At 37.4% G+C, this 21,919-nt stretch overlaps 2 protein-coding genes across 2 annotated transcripts in view; one reads left to right on the forward strand and one right to left on the reverse strand.

Annotated features, from left to right (window-relative positions):
- The window catches only part of LOC144451431 (kinesin-like protein KIF28), a 29,746-nt gene extending 27,246 nt beyond the window's left edge, over window positions 1-2,500 (forward strand). Inside the window, exons 24-25 of the mRNA XM_078142268.1 lie at window positions 381-428; window positions 902-2,500. Coding sequence (XP_077998394.1) covers window positions 381-428; window positions 902-1,021 — 168 coding nt within the window. The 3' untranslated portion in view covers window positions 1,022-2,500. The remainder of the gene's footprint in view (window positions 1-380; window positions 429-901) is intronic.
- The window catches only part of LOC144451430 (vigilin-like), a 31,668-nt gene continuing 11,488 nt past the window's right edge, over window positions 1,740-21,919 (reverse strand). The window contains exons 2-20 of the mRNA XM_078142267.1: window positions 21,614-21,898; window positions 20,192-20,306; window positions 18,704-19,026; window positions 17,415-17,630; window positions 15,115-15,321; window positions 14,641-14,748; window positions 13,848-14,031; window positions 13,228-13,472; window positions 12,021-12,221; window positions 11,354-11,485; window positions 10,308-10,748; window positions 9,574-9,792; window positions 8,127-8,268; window positions 7,404-7,507; window positions 6,564-6,668; window positions 5,561-5,695; window positions 4,818-5,039; window positions 3,940-4,158; window positions 1,740-3,620 (exon numbers count right to left, since the gene is read on the reverse strand). Coding sequence (XP_077998393.1) covers window positions 3,387-3,620; window positions 3,940-4,158; window positions 4,818-5,039; window positions 5,561-5,695; window positions 6,564-6,668; window positions 7,404-7,507; window positions 8,127-8,268; window positions 9,574-9,792; window positions 10,308-10,748; window positions 11,354-11,485; window positions 12,021-12,221; window positions 13,228-13,472; window positions 13,848-14,031; window positions 14,641-14,748; window positions 15,115-15,321; window positions 17,415-17,630; window positions 18,704-19,026; window positions 20,192-20,306; window positions 21,614-21,865 — 3,804 coding nt within the window. The 5' untranslated portion in view covers window positions 21,866-21,898 and the 3' untranslated portion in view covers window positions 1,740-3,386. The remainder of the gene's footprint in view (window positions 3,621-3,939; window positions 4,159-4,817; window positions 5,040-5,560; window positions 5,696-6,563; window positions 6,669-7,403; window positions 7,508-8,126; window positions 8,269-9,573; window positions 9,793-10,307; window positions 10,749-11,353; window positions 11,486-12,020; window positions 12,222-13,227; window positions 13,473-13,847; window positions 14,032-14,640; window positions 14,749-15,114; window positions 15,322-17,414; window positions 17,631-18,703; window positions 19,027-20,191; window positions 20,307-21,613; window positions 21,899-21,919) is intronic.

Genomic DNA, 21,919 nt, shown 5'->3' on the forward strand with positions numbered 1-21,919 from the left:
TAGGTATAACAAAAGAAATTTACATATTAAAACTTGTCATACAAACTGACTACCCAAGTTAATGACACTTCAGTTATTTAGTACATTTTTACACAACATCGAAACATTATTTTTGATTCCTAAGCCTACTTTTGTTACATATTATTGAAATGTAATAACAAATAGGGGTTATTGAAGAAGTTATAAAATAAGGAACCTCCAAGCGTACCAATCAGAGAGAGTTGTGGGTAAGATATTGTACAGTGTATATATGCCGTCAGTTCACCTTTGGTACACTGGCTGAATTCTTAGCATACAGATCAGAGAGAATTGTGGGCTATTCAGTTTTCTGTTGTCTTCATAAGTATCAATCATAACATAATTATATGTTCGTATTTCAGGCTAGGAGTTATCGAGAATTGCTTAGCATTGACACTCACAAGAAACTGGTAAGTATATAGACAATATCAATTATTCCTAGCAAGGAAAACGTGGGACGTATTAAGATAGTGCTTAAATAGTCAAAAATATCAAGCCTATGTTGTCACAGTTCTTGTGTTGATATTTTGGCCATCGCATTATCCAGATAAATTAGTACCAAGTTTTACAATTGTTTCATGTATTCTCCAAACAACTATTAAGGTACATTTTTCCAAAATGTTGTTATATGAATATTAGCCTGGCACCATACTTCTTGTAGGGTAGTTCATGCTTTGCCTGCATAGATTATAGACTCCTGCATGTGTGTGGACATTGATGCAAACGCATGCATATAATTTAACCAAACCCCTTTAAACCTGAATGTTGTTTTCACATTTAATATACATGTATTTACTTTTACCATGCTTTCCATAGCATGTTGTGAGTCACATATACACATACATACATATATACAGTCTGTGTCTTGTTTCCCTTTGTTTAGAACAAAATATATGATATGATTAAAGAAGCAAAGAAGAAAGGAGAGAGCAGTCTACCAATAGCACAAGTTGAGAAAGTTCTTAAGACTGGTGAACGAGAAACATCACACTTGACATCATAGTTACAAAAACAAAAGCACTGGACTCTTGCCCGAGTGAGGGCGCTGACACACCACAAACTCTCGGTAAAATTTTGATATTTCTATTATGTATGGTAGCTGTATTTTGTTATCCTATTTACTGACCTTTGACACCCATGTCCCGTCATGACGAGCATTTTCCATCATGGTCGTGTGTTCAAACTATTCACAATCCATGTGAACTTTGGTCTCTAAATATTTAAGTTGATCTAAATATTCAGAATGTGACCTTACAGACATCCATTATATTAACATTTTTTATTACTTACAACAAGGCATGGTATAAGTAAATACATGCATGTAGACAAAATGTTCTTGGAGTGGAGGAAGCAATTTATATCTGTGTGTATCAACCCATCACTTGCGGGTGATAGAAACTTCTAGGCACATACTAGTCTTTATCAAGTTTGTTGACTGTGCAAAAAAATAGTGTGTTTGCTTGATTGTGATAAGCAGGAATGAGACAAGTTACATGCAAAGACATACAATGTAGTTAGTGTCAGTAACTTATCAAAATATAAACACCACAGGAGCTAGGATCTTTCACAGATTTAAACAAATGTACCCAGTCTAATTTTGTCTTTGCATGACTTATTTGTTTGGGTCAATTCATTCAAGGAAACACACTAGTGTTTATTCACTTGTTGTAATACACAGGGTTACCTATTTGCAAAGAAGAAATCAAGACAGACTCATGTAATTGAGACTAAAATTCTTTAATAGTTCCTTTTTTACTCCATTTGACCATTATCCAAGGTGCATGGTCTAAATAACATAATGAGGTTTTCGTAGTCCATTAGGTCAGTCCAATAATAACACGCTCTTCTAATCACAAAATAAATCTCATATTTTGATTTGCCATCAAAATAGCAGCAATCTATAACAGTACTCCTGATTTGTTGCCAAACAATAAAATGGAAGCAGTTGTGGTCATGTGACCGTTAATTTTTCGGCTAATCGGAGTTGAATCGACATTGACTACATTGAACTAAAAGATTACAACAAAAAGAACAAAAATTGGTAAGAGTTTTAATATATGTAATACTTTGTATACTCTCTTTATAAGTTTGTAGATGACAGAAACACCTCTACCACAAGAAAATAAAAACTTCTGAGAAAAGCATCATTTGTTTTCTATTTCTCCCCATTCAAAATAAGTGAATTATAAAATTTCCTCTTTCGATCCCATGATAGCACAAACCAATTTATCTAAAAGTCAATTATTTAGGCCATAATTGTAGAACACCGCGAAGAAAAAAAAAGATACCCTCTTTGATTTGAACTTGGCTGTACGCATTAATTTAATCTGACTTGAGGGTAGTGAATTTCCAAGGGCTGACGTCACCCTGTGAGACCGATACTTTTGTACATTTTTTCATGTATCTTGATTTGAAAAGATCAAATTCTTTTACACTTGATATTTTCACTTATTGCAAAATCTGGTCACAATTGCGATATCTTCACAATCATGTATCTCCTTATCTGTTTAAATTACTAAAAACAATATTGTGCATACAATATATATGTATCTTATTGTACAAACAACTGAATGAACTGAGAAAGACGTACTTACTAATGCTTGTTTCGCAAGTTTGCAACATTTTGGAATTTGTATAAAGCTTCTTTACATATAGTTCTTGCATGCAGAATTTGGCTCTCATGACGGTAGCAGTAAATGGTCAAAGTTCACTGGAAAGCACGACCATGGCATCACTAGTGTGAAAGTAGACTGTATCTAGCCATGTACATGCAAACATTATGATAGTGAAACACTAACAGTTTGAGAGAACACAGAATATAGTAAGTATTGCATTAGAGAAGAGATTTGCTACAATTCTAATCTAGTTAGTTAGGCAGCCTCTGAATTTGGCCATCAAATGCTGGTACATCATTCATTAATCTGCCATTTATCTTGCACAATTACACACAGAATTTTCTGCAAGTGGAATATTCCACACAGTTCAAATAAGCTACTGAAGTCAAGGAAATGTTTCTCTGTCAAGTTTACAATGCTTTGACATCGAATCTCTGAGAATTTACAAATTTGCAAACAATATTCAGGGTAACTGCCGATTGCAGAATGATGTACACCAGCATGAAGGCTACCCTGACCCATTACCTATCCAATTAAAAGACGTGAATATTGCATTTCAAGTTCATTCAATTTAGTTTTCCAATTTTGAGTTATACGACTGCTGGAGGTCAAATGGGCCAGAGGTCAGAAGTCACCTGACATGATTAATGGTAATTACAGCACAGTTATCGGGAAGAATTTCAAAGATCTCCATATTAATCAACTAAATGGAGTTGTAGCCCAATTTAGGGGGAGGGTCTTGCAAATCCCTGCTTAGGGGAAACGTTTTGAGGGTCCCCATGCGATTGGACCGGCACCTGATCCCGATGACGGTGCTGCTGATGCTACAAGACTGGGATATTCCTGAGTACTACTGGTGTCTGGTGGTTGATCCCATGGTGCATCACGTACAACAAATCCAGGGCGAGGTCTGTTGCCAGGGTGATCATCTCGACTTGGTGGTGCCATATACTGTTTCATGTATTCATTCTCATTTACATCTTGCATCTGAAATAAAACATTATAAAGTTTTGTCAAATGCTGAAATGGCAGTATGAAAGGTAATTACTATAATATTACAGCCATTTTGTACACTTCTCCATACTTTTTTCAAAACAAAACACTTTGCTACAGACCAGAAAATGGACATTTTGAAAGTAGGGAGAGTTTATAAACAGACAATTGAAATCATCTTCTGAGGAGCAACACTACTGGCTTCACTGGCTCTGTCAATAAGTTTTGACTAGACATAAAATGGACTACATGCACATTTTGTGAACTTGGTCACAGCTCTTTCATCTGACTGAAATGAGTGAATAGTACTTACATATTCTTCTGCCTGGTTGAGCAAGTAGTCCCTAGCTTCATGTACATTATCTTCAGGTCCAGTGATAGTCACGTCATTGGGGTTGCCATCATTGGCACGAGGAAATCGAATGTCAACCTGGTGGTTGTCCATCACTTTACGAATTGCACGTCCTTTAATTCCAATCAATCGTGGATGTACACGATGATCGATTTCCACTTGTATAGTCACCATATCCTCCTGTACAGACAACAAGTTTTAGTGTTAGTGCATTTTAGAAAGTTTATTGTAGTAGCAGTGGCTTATTAGGCCAAAAAAAAGAGAATTGTTTCTGGTCAGCGCGTGCATCACTTAAATACCCCAGTGTTGATCTTTTTTTTGTAACCCGCCCTACATTAATTGCTACTTCAGTGAAGACAACTGCAGAGTCAATCATGAACAAGCAAATGACATCTGCCCCCCCCCCCCCCCCCCCACACACACACACACTTGCTCTAAAGTAGTACATAAAAAGAACAGTAATTGCCAGGTTTTGTTGAGAATTAGACAAAATGTCGGAACCAGAAACAATTTTTTTTTTTTTTTGGCCTTATAGTGACTTGTGACAATGTACAATACAAACACACAAAGAGAAACATTTTCACCCTACCCCTTTTGGCTTAATATGTACAAAATAAATTCCAAATTAGATTTGGTTTGTCTCTATCTTAGAAAACCGAAGGCTCGTTTACTAGTGTTGTATTTGTAGGATGACAACAGAGGAACCGCTATCACCCACTTGTGTAATCTACCACATTGAAGAAGAATAAATTTAGTATGCACCTATCTTTATAATAAACTGAAGACTCATATTATCTAAAACATTTGCACTCTTCTATTGGTGATGTAGTCACACTTACCAAATCTTGGACAATGCTGAGAATAGCGTCCTTGGCAGCCTGTGCCTTGCTTTCATACCCAGTGATGGTGATAGCGCTATGGTTTTCACTGTTCTTCTCTGGGAATTGTATGTTGACATCATGTTCTTGTCGAATCTTGGTGATCACCTGTCCCTTGCGTCCTATGATTTTGGGGTGGTGTTTTGAAGCCACTTCAACAGTTAACTGGAAGTTTCTGAGAGTCTAAAGGGTAGACGAAATATTGCACTCATTATATTACACATGAACTGATGATAGTGTGTGTACACATGCTAGTGGTATTACATTGCCATACAAAACTGAAAACATTATTCAATTAACTTCTTTCTTTGGTAGCCCAAGGATGGTGACCAGTAGTGCCATATTCCTGAACTGAAAACAGAGTTCCTCTGTTGGAAATACGTGCATGTCTGAAAATCATCGCATAATCAGTGGTAGCCTGACTGGGCTACCTGCTGTAAATTATGGTAGTCCATGGACACGGGACTATTGTTAATTTTGAGCCCTGTTATTGCGTACACGTACATAAGTATTCCATGAACAACTATTTTTAAACAAAATTCGTCTGTTTTGAATAAACATACTGTGTGGGATATATAGTGTGTATTTGCACTTGTAAATGCAATGTTTTCTGCTGCACTTCCCCTAAGAACAATTGTGGGAAATTACTCCAAGTTTGAAGAAAAGAAGATCAGGATGGGATTTAACAAGACTACAACACTTACTCTATCTTCCTTTTCTTTTTCCAATTCTTCAACTCTCTGCTCAAGTGCAATCTTGGCTCTTCCAACATTAGCTTTGGGTCCAGTCACTTTAATTGTATCAGATTTCTTGTCTGGAGGTGGAATGGCGATGTTTACCTGTAAATAAATAAAATAAATAGTTTGAGAGATCATTAAACATGAACCTAGGATTACTGTAGAGTTGTGATCCAACCACCTTTTCTCATTCTTTGTGCTTATATTTCTATACCTTCGACTTTTCCAAACTTCCAAAGGAACTCAAATTTTGCTGGAAACACCTATGCCCCGGTCTCATTGCGCGACCAGAAAACTCCTCTCCAGTCTCCAGCCGGAGTCAATCAGGGCGGCACAAGCAGGTAAAATTTCCCCTAGAGGGTTTTTAATCTGACTGATAGGCAGTGTGCCCTCTACGCCAATTTGACGTGCCATTGATGCACACAATTTCTAGTAACGCACCAAAATTTGGTGTTCACCTATGTCTTACTATGTGGTGACTCGCAAGAAATGCCAGTTATCATTTTGACGCCAATAAAATTTGCCTATCATTATAATAGAAGGCACACTGCTGATAAAGAGATATAGAAGTGAAGGCAAGAAAAGTTCATTTCTGAGTAAAGTGAACCTTGTTACCCTGCTGTTTCTGAAAATTGATGGTTAACTTCAGCAATGTGAGAATCCTACTAAATTCCTAGGTTTCAACATCAACCAATTGTTAGAAGTCGATGCTAACTTTAGAATAAATCAATACTAAATCAAGAATGACAACTACTACTTTCATAAATTATAGAAAAGAAGAAATTTGAAAATGGCCTAAAATGTTGAACAATTCTGGTCGACAAACTGGCCTCAAAAACAGTGCCCTCTAGTGGCCAAACTATACAATCTTTTGTCTTTCTGATCACAGAAATAAAGCATTTTGTTACACTTTACTTGTGGCTTTTAAGCGTGTGAACACTTAATAATCTGTAATACCTATTCAACTTACATCATGTTGCTCCATCATCTTTCTGACACCAGCACCCTTTTGTCCGATAATGAAACGGTGAAGATCAAATGGGACATCGATTTCCTCTGTTACGGGTACCAATGCCTGTAAGTAACAAGAATATCACAACATTTACAAAATGCAACGTAAGTACACCAAAAAATATTTTCCAAGAACTTCGAGTTGGGTCTATTAACATCATCTCACAGCGGATAAGTTGTGCCTTCTTTCTCATCGAACATTCATTAGAAGTAATGGCTACTAGCAAAATGCCAGATGTGGTAGAGGTCAAGGTGAGAGCCAATCTAATTAAAATCCGATGTATTGTACACTTCACGATTTCGTTTTAGCTGTTACATTTACTGTCATTTGTTCTTTTGTGAGAGCTTGTTACATACAACTGACACAACAACATAGGCGTTCCCTTACCAATTCTCATACTTACAAGTAGCCAACCAGAATCCGTTTTACAATCTATACACTCAACATTCAAAATTGAAAGAACCACCAAACAATAACGATAACATCGTTATCTGTGCTCTCTGCTTGAGCTCTTTTCGAACAGAGTGCTCTGAATAACTGGACCCGTATCTTTCGTATCGTTCTCATTCATTGAGTGAAATTACTCAACGCTTAGATTTGAAAAGAACAAATGACAGTAAACATAACAGCCAAAAAGAAATCACAAAGTGTACACTATACATCGGATTTTAATCAGATTGGGTGACGAGCCAAAATTCCACATGGCTAGATCTAGGCTACTATTCAACCTACATTCGTCGAAATAAAATATGAGAACAAATTCAAGACATAGAAATATAATGAGATTGATTTACTTACCAATAAAGCCTCCTTTGCTCTGTCACAATTATCCTGTTTGCCAGTAATTAAAATAACATCACAGTTGCCATTGACAACAGGAGTTGCATCTACATCACCATTACCTAGCAACAAAAAATAATTATTTGAATACACTGTCACTAGTATGCAATACACAAAAGAAATCAACACAAAAATAACTTTGAGATAGTCAATCTGTACTTGCTGCTACTAGAATGTCTTTTGAAACCCTGAACAGTATTGAATCACCTGTGTACCCTCTAATGACAGTTGACAGTCGACAGTCAAAATGATAAAAACTGGCATTTCTTGTAAGTCAACACAGAGTAAGAGATAGGGGAACATCAAATACATCACTAGAAATTGTGTGCGTCAGTGGTGTGTCAGTGGCTTAGAGGGCACACTGGGGTAATCATATTTGTGCAATAACACGTAGTATAGAGCAATATATCCTATCATAATTAAAGTTATTTTTGCCTCCACACCAAAACATCAGTGTCCCAATGAATCATAATTTCAACTTATTACTATACTACTTATAGATAAAATTGACCTTTAATCAACATATCCAATATCTACATGTAATTAGTGGTATTTTAACAATTTACAGTGAATATAATGTGATTGTCTGATCGACAAAATAATAGCCCAGGTAGTCAAAGTCAAAGTCCAATACAGTACAAGACATTATAACACTCCATTCATATGATTACTTCAACTTACTCTCAATTTTGGGGATGCGGTCTGGAAACTTGATGCCAACCTCACAATCAGCTGTGATGCCCTGTACTTTGGCACCTTTAGCTCCCATCACAGTACGGTGGTAAACCTGTGCAATCACACATTCTATTGTCACTTGAGATTCCTGTATGTGGTAAACAAAAAATAGACTTGCTGATCAGTCAAATATAAACGTTTAGAGAGACCACAGAACAAACACAATATTGTCAATGTAATGCTACCAGTAATATTAGGCTAGTCTCGGATCTTGTACACAGTCAGCAAATGGTAACTTAAAATATGCTGTAATTGCTATCAGCTCCTGAGGAGTATGATACCAATAGTTGTAAGATGTATGGTAAATAGTTAGTTTGAATTATACAGGATGCTATAAAACAAACAACAAATACCATTTACTTTACCTCCTTCTCTTACACACCAGTAGGTTTGAACTACAAGTATGCCTTTGACCAGAGGAAGACAATATTACTCTGGTAATTGAGCCTTCAGTTTTCTAAGATAGCCATAAACTAAAACTATTATCACAACATGTAGGTATAACAGTGATAAGCTATTGAATTCACATTGGTTTAATTATAGTCTCAGTAGGGTGGCATCGCAGAGTTTTATTGACAGAGTTCCATGAACTTGCAGTGTTGCTGTTTTGGGACTTCCGATGTCTACACTATGTAGATCATAGGGTGATTAGAATCACACAACAGAAGAACTGCTATCACCCACTTGTGTAATCAACCACACTGATGAACAATTAGATTTGGTTGTCTCTATTTTACAAAACCGAAGGCTCATTTACCAGTGTTGTATTTGTAGGATGACAACAGAGGAACTACTATCATCCACTTGTGTAATCTACCATATTGAAGAACAACAGATTTAGCTTGTAAACCGAATACTCAAAAGGCTTGATTACCAAAGTCGTAGCACACGAAGCGTTTGGTACAAGTGATTAACGCTGATAGTACATTACACACAAATTATAGCTAAAATGATGTAGGCTTGATGTTTCACTCATGGGACATTACAGCTAAAATGATGTAGGCTTGGTGTTTCACTCATGGGACATTACAGCTAAAATGATGTAGGCTTGGTGTTTCACTCATGGGACATAACATTTTAGACACAAACATAGACATATTTTATCTCTTTGTCAACACCATTACATCAGTTCCACGCACTACACATGCATAACTATCAGTGTGTGTGAGAATTAGATGATCGCCTTGTTCTATTTTGACCTTCTTGCATGACATAAAATGCTATTGCAGGGACTGAGAATTGAATCACAGGCCTTTCCAATGTAACACAATTATCTCAATCCCACTCAAAGTTTTCTCTTCAAGTTGACAAAAAAGTTCTAAATTTTGTTTACAGAAATTTTGATGAGAAAGAATGAAAATTTGATATACAGAATTTCAAACACAGTACTTACCAAGTCCTCAACAATTTCTAAAATTCTCTTCTTGGCTCCATCTACACAATCCTTAGAACCCTTCAGTGTTACTCTATCACTCTTAGTACCACTCCTTGGAAAGCTGACAGTCACACCGCCATAATCATCAGCTATTTCTCTTAAAACCTGTCCTCTCCTAGCAACAAAGTGACGATGGTACTTGGGGTCCACTGTGATCTCACCTTCCGCAATATTCTCCTATGAACAAAACAGAAGAGTCAAATCGTTAATGGTGGCCACTAAAGTAAACATGCAGACAGGTGGCAAGAATATATTAATGTTTGACAATATAGGCATGTATGGCAACAATGTAGTTCTGTTTGATAACAACAATTTATGGCAACAATGTAACTGTCTGATAATATAGCCATCTGGCATCGATGGCAACAATTTAGTTATGATTGATAACATAACAATGTACATGTATAGCAACAATGTATGTTTCACGACAATATAATCATGTATGGCAACAATGTAAGTTTCACAACAATATAATCATGTATGGCAACAATGTAGCTATGTATGACAAATCAAAACTATGTTTGACAACAATATAGCCATGTACAACAATAACTACATATACATGTGACAATGTTACCATACATAGCAAATATGCAACTATGATTGATTACACCCAAACTTATCTACATATCTACCTCAACTAGTGGGAAATGTATTCAATAGAAAATTACTAATTTCAATAAAAGACTTACTAAATTTTTGATGGACTTTTCCAATTCACTCTTAGCATCATCTACACATTCCTTTTTACCAATAATTGTGATTAATTCTTGGTCCTCATCTTTAGCGGTTGGGAAGACAATGCGGGCGCCAGTCTTGTCACGAACTTTCCTGATATTGCCGCCTGCTCTACCAATCAGGAATTTATGATATTCTGGTTTGGCGCGTATTTCTGCCGAGAAGCTTGACAGTGCCCTTTCATTTGCCAATTCCATCAACTGTTTCTTGGCTTTATCCACATCATCTTTGGGTCCACGAATTGTCACTTTGTCGCTTCCTGATGTTTCATTCGGGAAGTGAATCATAACACCACCGCAATCCTCCATGATAGATCTGACAAGTCGGCCTCTTGCCCCAATCAATGACTGATGATGTTTTGATGGTATACTTATCTCCACTTGGGTAACATTGGCCTGTCATGGTACAATGAGAGGTCAAAGGTTAAGATTTGACTGAAAGACCTTTTAGTCTATATGACAAGCTATAGTGCTTGTCTCTCGAGCAGAGTCACTGAAGCACACAATGCCTGTATTTAGAGTCAAATATTGAAATATAATGATTCAACACAGTGCCCTCAATGATTCCAGTACCTTATCCAGAGACCTAATACCTGTATCTGTATGCCTTTTACTGACAATATTAGGCTAGGGATTGTAAGTATACCTTTGGATTTCCTCACATTTCTAACTTTATACTCGCCTGTAAGATATGACATTCATGTCACGCTATCAGCTGCCCCACTCATGGTTTAGAAACCTGATAGGGCTGAACAACATGTGACAAATTTTCTAGTCAAACTTTGCAACTAAAATCTGTGTTGTGTCTCTGTACAACTTTGCAACTAACAGAAATCTGTGTTGCATCTCTGTATAACTGTGGATTATTGAACTTTGCAAATAACTGAAATATGTGCCATGTCTCTGTATAAATTTGGATGTCTTCACATTTCTAACTTTACACCTAATTGAAAGGTCTGTGTCCCTGCAAGGCTGAATACAAATACTGGTTCTTGACTTACCAATTCTTTCTGTATAGCTTGAATCTTATCTCTGGCCGATTCCACATTAGCTTTTTTACCAATAATCACTATAGTATCACTATCACTATCTTCACTGGGTATTTCAATCCTTGTATCAGTTTCTTCTTTAATCTGTAAAGTGAATTATCATTTTTAAAGAATTTCACTTTCAAAAATAGTCAATGTATGCACACACTGGACATTCTTAGTATCTACATCTGTTACAACCAGTAACAGGCAAGCACTGACAAGTGGAACCTTTTACAAACAGGGAAAAGTAAACAAATAGGTAAATAACACTGCGCACAACATTTTTGAAGTACAGAGACTTATTACACTTCACCATTTGATAAGAATAGTTTTATAGCCTCTTTCCATAATAATTCATGTTCACAAACAAATTTCCAGTTCCCCTGGCATTTCATTGTACATGTAAAGTGGCCATAAAACTGTTCTTATCAAACCATGGTGTGTATACAAGTCTGTGCTGTTCCAACATGCTGAGTCAAGTGTTATTAATCCAATTCACTTGTTTACTTTCCATGTTTGTAACAGCTTCCATCTGTCCACAGTCTAATGTTGGCAGTTGTACTTTGGATCAGCAGAGCAGAGTGAGTTGATGGATAGAAACATTGAAATTGTTTTTAAAAAATACAACAATACTAACCTTGCTGATTGTGCTACCACCTTTGCCGATGATATTCTTGTGGAATTTCTTAAAGATTGGTATTTCAATTTTGTAGTTGTTAGCTACTAGTTCTGCATGCAGTTGTTGTAGAAATCGATAACATTTATCCACATCTTGTTTAGGTCCACGTAAAGTCACAACATCACTCTTCCTTCCAGCATCTGGGAATGTTATGTTCACCTGAGAAAAAGTCAATGTAACACTGTCAAATCTGTTCTATACTTAAGCATTTATTATAATCTTTATTCGACAAAGTAAATTCAGAAATGTGTTGAATGGTCACCATGGAGCTGTACCCTAGTGTTATTAAATCAGAGGAAACCAGAAGGGAAACATACATGGTTCGACAGGGTCAAACTAAGCATCACCTTTTTTGACATACAGACTTGGTAATTTTAAATCAACTCCAGATGATGCTGGGTGGGTTTGGAGCCTTACTGCAGATGTAAGAGGCATACAAGCGAACTACTCGGCCCCAAACAACCGCTTTATTTTTTCATTCTATTTTACATCTTGTGTATAAATTTGGAAAGTATAGTTTCAGGAAAAGCATAGGCAAAGATTCAGGATTACATAAGTGTACACAATGACCAATCTCCAAGTCTACATAAAACAGAAATTGCTGGTCCCTGCATAGACTCTCTCATAGCCTCAGGAACATCGCTAGCAACTGTTTAAGAAGTACCGACATCTACAGTTCAGCCCTCATCGACTACATAGGATTAACCATTCTTTGATCTGTTATTGCAATACCTTGGGGTGTCCAGTACAAGGATATTAGATCCGAATACAAATATGCAGTAGATATCAGGTAATACAAAACAGCTGCTAGAGTCGATGCTCCCGAGGCTGTGAGAGCATCTAGTCCTGCATACATACACAGGTAACTAGTAATCGCATCTTGTACTGTTATTGGCCGAGATGACCAACCAACCAAAAATTCCATACAGGATCATGGGAATATATACACATTTCCATGGTAATTCAATATGGCGGATCCAAGATGTCAATTACTAGTTATCTGTGGTCTCACATTAACTGACATCATGTGATGACGTAGGAACCATTGAAGGTAAAGCACTGCCAATATACACAATGTGGGTCTGTGTCAGGGCTAATGAATGTACAGTGCTGTAATCAGTTGTGGAAGACACTTTATAAATATATACTTTTTAACATGACCCACCTGATTGAATCTTTCTCTGATATCTTTAATGTTCTCTCCCTTGGCACCAATAATTGTTCTATGGAAGCGCTGCTCAATGAGTATGTCCCTGCTTCTCTCGTTCTCCATCTTGTATACCATTAGAAGCAGTTCCTCCTTGGCTTGAGCCACACCCTTAGGACTGCCTTCTATGCGAATTGTACGACTGCTTTCATCCTCTCCAGGAATATGAATGGACACTCCAGTCTCTCCCTTAATACGAGTTACTGAAACACAAAGTACAAGTTTAGTTAAGTGGCACAGACTGTGTTTATGACACTCAATACAAAGGTGCTCACATATCAGTTACTGTTCTAAATCATCATCACACACACACACACACACACACACACACATACATCCATCCACCCTTCTCTCTTCATGTTTCCCTCTCAACAGATGCTAATGAAACACAAAATACACGGGTTAACATGGCACAAGCTGAGTATACAAATTTGCTTTTCACTCAAGTGAAACACTTGTATACACCCTTGATCAACTATTCTAGTGTGCTAATTTCAGTGCAAGATGCTATAAAAGTAATCTCCCAAAACTTGAGATCCCAACCCAACCCCATCCCATCAGAGTACTATTTTACTCACCATTAGCACCACTCTTGCCAATAATGTGTCTATGATACTTGGGGTCGACATCAATATTAGCAAATACAAATCTACTCTGCAAGTCCTTGGTGATGTCTTCTAGGGCTTTTCTAGCTTGTTCAACTTCTTCAGGTGGTCCTTCCACTGATATAGTATCTTTACCATCTTCAAATTCCACATGTACCTGATAAGAAGAGGTTTAAAACAACAAGATAAGGCACTCTTACAGTGTTTGGAGATAATGTAATATATACAGTGTTAGGAGTTTACTTTCACAGCATTTGGAGTTTACATACACAGTGTTTGGAGTTTACTTACAGTGTTTGGAGTTTACATACACATTGTTTCAAGTTTACATACACCGTGTTGGAGTTTACATACACAGTGTTTGGAGTTTACATACACAGTGTTGGAGTTTACATACACGGTGTTGGAGTTTACATACACAGTGTTGGAGTTTACATACAGTGTTGGAGTTTACGTACACATTGTTTCGAGTTTACATTCATAGTGTTTGGTGTTTACATACACAGTCTTTGGAGTTTACATAATGGGGAAGTAGTGTATACAGGGGATCGATAGTGGTATGAAACAAACTGAAATGTAGATGTCAAAATATCTAGTTTATATAGGGAAATCTGGTTAAAGTAAAAATCTTTGACATATTCAACAGAGAATTATAAGGGGGGGGGGGGTGAGAATAACACAAACGCATATTGTGAATAATACAAAGAAAAAATAATTATATAGCATTCTGGTTGGACAGGAAGTGTCACTTTTGAAGATTACCTACCCTTGGCAGTTCTTGAGTTATGCTTCGTATGTTCTGGCCCCGTCTTCCAATGATAAACTTATGCAACCAGGCTGGTGCTCTGACTTCTGAAATCACTATGCTGTTTGCCTGATATAAAAATGAAACATGTTATTATTGAAAGATCAAGAAAGAACAGTTCAATACATATGTTGTGTGAAAGAAAGAATTTCACAATATTGCCACAGAGGGCACTATTTAGCATGGTGTACAGACACAAAAAAGAATGACAAATATCAAACTTACCCTCCAGTGGAAGGAGACTGACATACCTTGGCACAAACCTGTACTGTGTTTGATGGTTCACCAATTCACATAAAATCTTGTTTTTTTCTCTTACCGTAGCATAAACCTGGACAATGGTATCGCTGAGTTCACATAAAATCTATCTTTTCATTATGTTTCCATACACCTGGGTGACAGTATCTCCAAGTTCACATTAAGTTTTTTCCTTACCTTGGCATACACCTGTGTGATAGCAGGTCCAAGTTTATCTTGTTCTCCTCTCAGCGTAATGGTTTCTGATGAGCTCTCAGTAGGTGGCATCTCCACAGATACACCAGTGGTTGCTAGGATCTCTTGGATGCTGTTACCACGGGGACCAATCACATATTTGTGTTGTGATTTACGCACTTCCAATGAAACTGTGGCTGTCTTTCTTTTCTGTAAAAATAAGTGAGATAAGGTATTTAGCTGAGGTACTGTGCATGAATTGAAAGCTCATATATTGATTTGGAATTCCTGTGACTGATATACCATTATCAGGGTTCGTACACTTAAAGCAAAACAAAATTCCAGGACTTTCCAGGGGTTTTTCGTCAGTTTTCCAGGGGTATTCATATTGATTTTGGCCATTTTCCAGGGGTGTTGACACTAAAGTAATGACTAATTAAAAAAAAATTTGCGCTGCTACTCCATTTGAAAAAAAAATTGATGCAGGACTGACAGTAGAAAGAAAAAATTGCTGTCACTCTGACTGGAAAAAAAATTGCTCCCGTACCTACTTCCTCCATATCCCCCCCCCCCCCCCCGAAATCAAATGGTTCTCCCCTAAGTAGCCGTTTCGTCAAGCTGGTACACTGATCGTGTAAGATTGAGTCGCAGCATTCGTCAGTCTAATTCAGACATATACAGAAAAATAAATAATTTTTTTCTTCAAAATTTTGAATGAAAACGTTACGAAATTTCGAGCTATGAATAACTGAATACATTCATCGCTTGCATCTCGATGTTTATGTCCTGATGCCACGAGTTGCGGAACATCGCGATTTCTCAACTCAACTTGACCACTGACGAATGTTACTGTACCGAAAACATAAAACAGTAGTTTATTCTTTTAGAACATGTAACACAAATACCCATTTAAAAGTCACATAAAAGTCAAAACCGTACTTCCACAACCCGGAAATTCAACTGCACTTCCCTAGGCCGTAGTATTGCCATGCCTGAGTTTCTAGTATTTGTATGTCGGACTCGTGCGCCGAACTTGTAACAATTTCTAGTCGTGGTTGATGATGCTTTGATACTCGCTACAATGTTACGATAATCTTGTTAACAGACCCACTGTTACCCCTGGCCGGGACTGTTACAATATCATGTCCCTGAAATGGCGACTGGGAAATGGAGTAGCAATATGTAAGATCGAAACAAACACTGCGGTGCCCATTCAACTACGCATAGGCACGGTCTGTGGGGCAAAGTGTCTCGTGGAACGATCGTTTGACTGTCTGGGTCTAATCGGCGTGAATTTTGATTCACCACTGTGGCGAAAGACTTTGAAAATATTTTCGACATTTTACATTTACGAGATTCAGAATCATATGAATGGGTGGCTTGAGCACAGACATGACGATCGTCAATATTAATTGATCGATTGGTCATGATCATTTTCCAGGGTTTCCAGGGGTAGGGCACATTTTCCAGGGTTTTCCAGGGTTTTCCAGGGAGGGTTTGAAATTCCAGGGTTTTCCAGGGTTTTCCAGGACCGAACGAACCCTGATTATAGATACTATGTACCAACGATTGGAATGAATCACAGATAACTTTATATATGAATAAATTACACAAATGAGCCACCCTACTATCAGAACAATCTGTGGAGAACACTGATAGAAAAGACAGATTATCTGCATCAACAGGGGATAAAACTTCCATTCATATGCCGAGATAAATGTAATGTACTAGCTATTTCACTGTTAACATTTACAACTATATATACGATACAACAACGCTTTTCCAAGACAATTAAAATCAGTACTTTTAGTCTTTATACTGTCAAGCCTGACTAGATGATTCAACTGATTGAGTGAGATCATCATGCATCACATAATGACTTTTCAAAGCCAATCAAATATACTATCTCATCTTTCATTTCATTACTGCCATGCCAGACTAGATGATTGGGTAACATCATGCATCACATAATAATGACTTTCAAAGCCAATCAAATTTACTGTCTCATCTACCATCTCATTACTTCCATGCCAGACTAGATGATTGGGTGAGATCATCATGCATCACATAATAATGACTTTCAAAGCCAATCAAATTTACTATCTCATCTTCCATCTCATTACTTCCATGTCAGACTAGATGATTGGGTAACATCATCCTGTATCACACAATCATGACTTTCAAAGTCGATTAAAATCAGTGTTTTGTTTTCTACATCATACAGGACAGACTAAATGACTGGCCAATTATCACTTCATGTAACTTAGTATAACATCACAGCCAACCGTAATCAAATGTCTTACCTTTTCTTCATATATTGCCTTGATTGATTGGATGGCTTTGATGACACCATCTTTCTCTCCAGACACCACAATTTCATCTTTGTTAACACTGGGAGGTGGAACATGTATCTTAGCACCTGTCTGCTCTGCCAGTTCTTGGATGTTTTTACTATTAGGCCCCATGATAAATGGATGGAAGGCTTTCTCTATGTGAAGACGTTCAAATGCAAGCTTGGACTGTCGACAAAATAAAAAGTTGAAATATAAACACAGTCAAATAATCTGAAATAACGAAACATCACAATAGACACAGTCACTTGTTAGTATTCAAATCAACATTTCTCCCACGACTTTGCAAAAATTTACAATTTCTCAATATTTTTTCCAAATCACCTACGAAAGAGTTAAGGGTTGGCAGTGAAAAATTAGGTTGGGTCGGGTTACTGGAAACAAGCAATCATTTTGTTTTTGGCCTAACAGTGTGCAAAACTTCTATCGCCGGCTTTTTGAAATTGTTTCACTTATTTCAAATCTTTCATTCATATTACATAACATCACCAACATAAATTTTTTTCCGTCCATCTCTGACTAACAGGAAAGCTGTCTCCCAAACAAGGTCATTAGGGCTGAATGGTGGGATACTGAGATACGATAACACCACATCATCCTTGTGTTAAAGCTGCAACTTGACAAATTTTGAAACTGTTTTGTTCAATATAATGACTCACTCATAACATTGTACACATGTAACAGCACCGAGTCATGTAAACAAATTTATGTAGCTGTACACATAATATGGTACAATATATCCAGTCAAATTGATTTTTGGGTCTGCACATAAAATCAGCACCCAACGCGATCAGAATTCCAGCCTAGTAGTGTACCTATTTATGGATAAAATGATCCCTAAACATATACAATGTTTAATTATCGGTGTTTTAACAATTTTCAATGGATATATTGTTGGTTGTTTGATTGAAAAATTAGTCCTCCAGTTACTGCTAGTGCAGTTTTAACACGTGGTGATAAGGGTATGCAGTACATCTAACCGTAACCTTTGTTTGAATTCTGTCATAGTTACTTCAAAATTGATAGATCAAAACTGCAAATCAACACAACACATTACCAAACATGTTGATCAGCTTGGTTGATCAAATGATTTACACAGGTTATAACACACAAGCGGTTCAAAGTTTTAGAATTGAGATTTTGATCTGTCTTGGTTGATGATCCTCACCACAATGACAAATTCCATAGCCATATCTGACCACTAGGTGGCGGTATGATTACAATACATGTATGTCTCTCACCTGTTCTTCTGAGATGAGTTGTATTTCATGTTTAGCTTTCTCTATGCCTTCTCTGGTTCCCATAATTCTAATCTGGTCTGAGTTGTCTTCTGAGCGGGGTACGTGAATTTTTGTTGCAGTGCTCATTTCTAGATCGCGTAACTTGCTACCACCTTTGCCGAGCAAGAAGCGATGATGTTCCTTGGGAATAGGGAGTGATACGTTGGCCTGCGTCTGTAGTTTTGAGATGAGTTCACGACGTGCCTGCATGACAGCATCATTCTTACCAGTTACCATGATTGTCAGACTCTGATCCTTAGACATACTCATCTCAATGTGCGTTCCTGTAAATAATAAAGATTTGATATCAATGATTTATAAACACAGACACTTATACATTCCTTTACCTAGTTTGTATTCTCATTGAGAAGTGTACCTTCTTATAACAAACAAATGTTTTTGATGCATCTTAAAATGATCTTATATGCCAGCATTGTGATCCAAACTGTGTCTGTCAAGCTCAATTTATGTACAACTGCCAACATCAGACCATGGATGAACGGAACCTGTTACAAACAGGAAAAGTAAACAACTAAATTGGATTAATAACACTTTGCACAGTATGTTGGAAGTACATCTAGACTTGCACAACATTCCATCATTTGATAAGAACAGTTGCATAGCCTCTTTACATTCACAAACAACTTTCCAGTTCCCCTGTCACTTCATGTACACATAAAGAGGCCATAAAACTGTTCTTATCAAACCATGGTGTGTAATACAAGTCTCTGCTGTTCCAACATGCTGAGCCAAGTATTATTAATCCAATTCATTTGTTTACGTTCCCTGTTTGTAAGAGGTACCATTTTGTCCAGGGTCTGATGTCAGGACTTGTATTTCTTCCGAGAATGTGGCAATAGCCAATTGTAGTATACCCTGATGATGCTGATAAGATGTTGCCTAAAATGTGACTGAGTATCTATGAACAAAGTCCATGAACATTCGTTTTTCGATGACCTTGCATTGTAAATGGTTTCCTTGAGTTACCATATAGAAAGAAATTGGGGAACATCATATTTTTTAGCGTCACAAGAAATTAGAGTGTATCAATGAGACATCAAATAGTCTGGGATACACTGATTCTCAGCCTTAAACATGAGAGAAGAGTGGCCATTTATTTGGATAAATTTTTCTGTGCTTTTGATAGTCTCGGTTACCCAGACTCTCACTGCTGGGGGCTCTACTACAAGACCACCCAGACTAGAGTCGAGGGAAATGTAATCCAAAGTCGCCCACACCGGATCTCTTCCCCAGAGCAGTGCATGCTGGGGAATACTTCACGTCCAACATTGCAGGCTTAATAATCCACATACCTTTGAGACAGGTTATCATGTCTCAAGCAACTGATAAATCTTTATTCCACAAACAGGCCTCATAAGCCCTATGTGGTGAGAGTCTGGGTAACAGAGACTACGCTATTTTTTTTCTGTGTCTGTGGTAACAACTTACCTGTCTTCTGCATAATATCATAACATATCTTGTTGGACTGTTCACCTGCCTCACCAAATCTCTGTTCATTTGTAAAATCACGGAATCGCCTCTCCTCCAAAGGCACGTGAAACACCTGGGAAATCAAGAGACATGCTAATTTTATAACTTTACAGAATGTATTAAGAATGGCATGCAGACCTACAAGTCTGTCATTGGAATGACCTCAATATTTCCTTACAATTACAACAATCTTCCTTGATACTCAACCGAGGTACTTTCTTCATGTCAACGCATCAACAAAGTGACAGTACCTTGCTGAGGACAAACTAATGATAATTGTTCACCACTACATGGCTGTGTGGTGAACAAATTGTCCCATACATTACTGAGCTGGAATCGGTGGGCAACTATTTTTAATTTTTGAAATCCTATTGCTAACATTGAAATGTATATATCATGAAATTAATTTGTTTTTCCCCCATTATTTAACTGCAGCTTGTCACAAGTTACATGACTAGGTGATAAACTATGCAGATATAATCAACCTCTAATGACAGCCAAATTTTGTTGTTCTGGGTCAAAATGATAACTGGCATTTCTTGAGTCATCACATAGTAAGAGATAGTGGAACACCAAATTTTGGTGCGTAACCTAGAAATTGTGTGCATCAGTAGTGCGTCAAATTGGCGTAGCGGTCACACTGATAATCACCCTAAAATCAAGATGCACTTGAATTCCACTAAAATGAGATTGAAGGAGTTACCTATTGTGAAGAACTCGCAACATGTCATTTTTTTCTAGTTTTTCTTGCCGTAAATTTGTATATATCGTCTAATTTTCTTCATTGAGTGAGGTCACACTTGATTAGTTGTTTTGCCAACTGTTTGTTATATGTCCTCATTTCCACATCTGCTAAAATCTATTTTGTTGTTCACTCATTTTTTCATAGTTTCAATTGTATAATTTTTCATTTAGTGGAAATAAAAAGCATTATATTACAAACAAGTGAAAAACTTGTGATCAGGGCACTGCAGAAATGCTGTCCCCTACTTTGAGTGTAATCCCAAGGATTGATTAGATACAGTGCGGCCCTCTACATGCAAGCCAATTTGACATGCCACTGACGCACACAATTTCTAGTGACGCACAAAAATTTAGTGTTCCCCTATCTCTTACTATGTGGTGAGAGTGTCCTCTAAACCAATTTGACACGCTAGTGACGCACAAAAATTTGGTGTTCCCCTATCTCTTACTATGTGGTCACGCACAAGAAATGCCAGTTTTTATCATTTTGACTCACAACAACAAAATTTGGCTATTATTAGAGGGCACACTGATTAGACCAATATGTCTCAAGCACATTTAGTTTGTGTGAGTTTAGCAAGTCTATCTGCTATTGTTGTATGTGCAAGTCTATCTGCTATTGTTGTATGTACATACCTGAGTAACAGTGGAAGACCTGACAGCCATTTTGGTAGGGTAGGCAACACCGGTTGGTCCTCGGTTGGCAACTATTTCAGCAGCAGTAGTAGTAGTGGTGGTTGGTGAGCTGGGATCGCGTGGCGAAACAGATGGTGCAGTTGGTAAGGGAGGGAAGGCTTCAGCATAAGTTGGTTGGTAGGCCTGTTCGTCAACAGTCATCTCCACGTGATCACCACTCCCAGTGCTAACATTTAGTATATTCGAATCCATGGTCGGTTTCCAGTATCAAGTCGGACAGTACCACTGTAAGCAATAAATAGACAA

This window comes from Glandiceps talaboti, chromosome 21, assembly GCF_964340395.1.
Source record: "Glandiceps talaboti chromosome 21, keGlaTala1.1, whole genome shotgun sequence".
NCBI classification, from domain to species: Eukaryota; Metazoa; Hemichordata; class Enteropneusta; family Spengelidae; genus Glandiceps; species Glandiceps talaboti.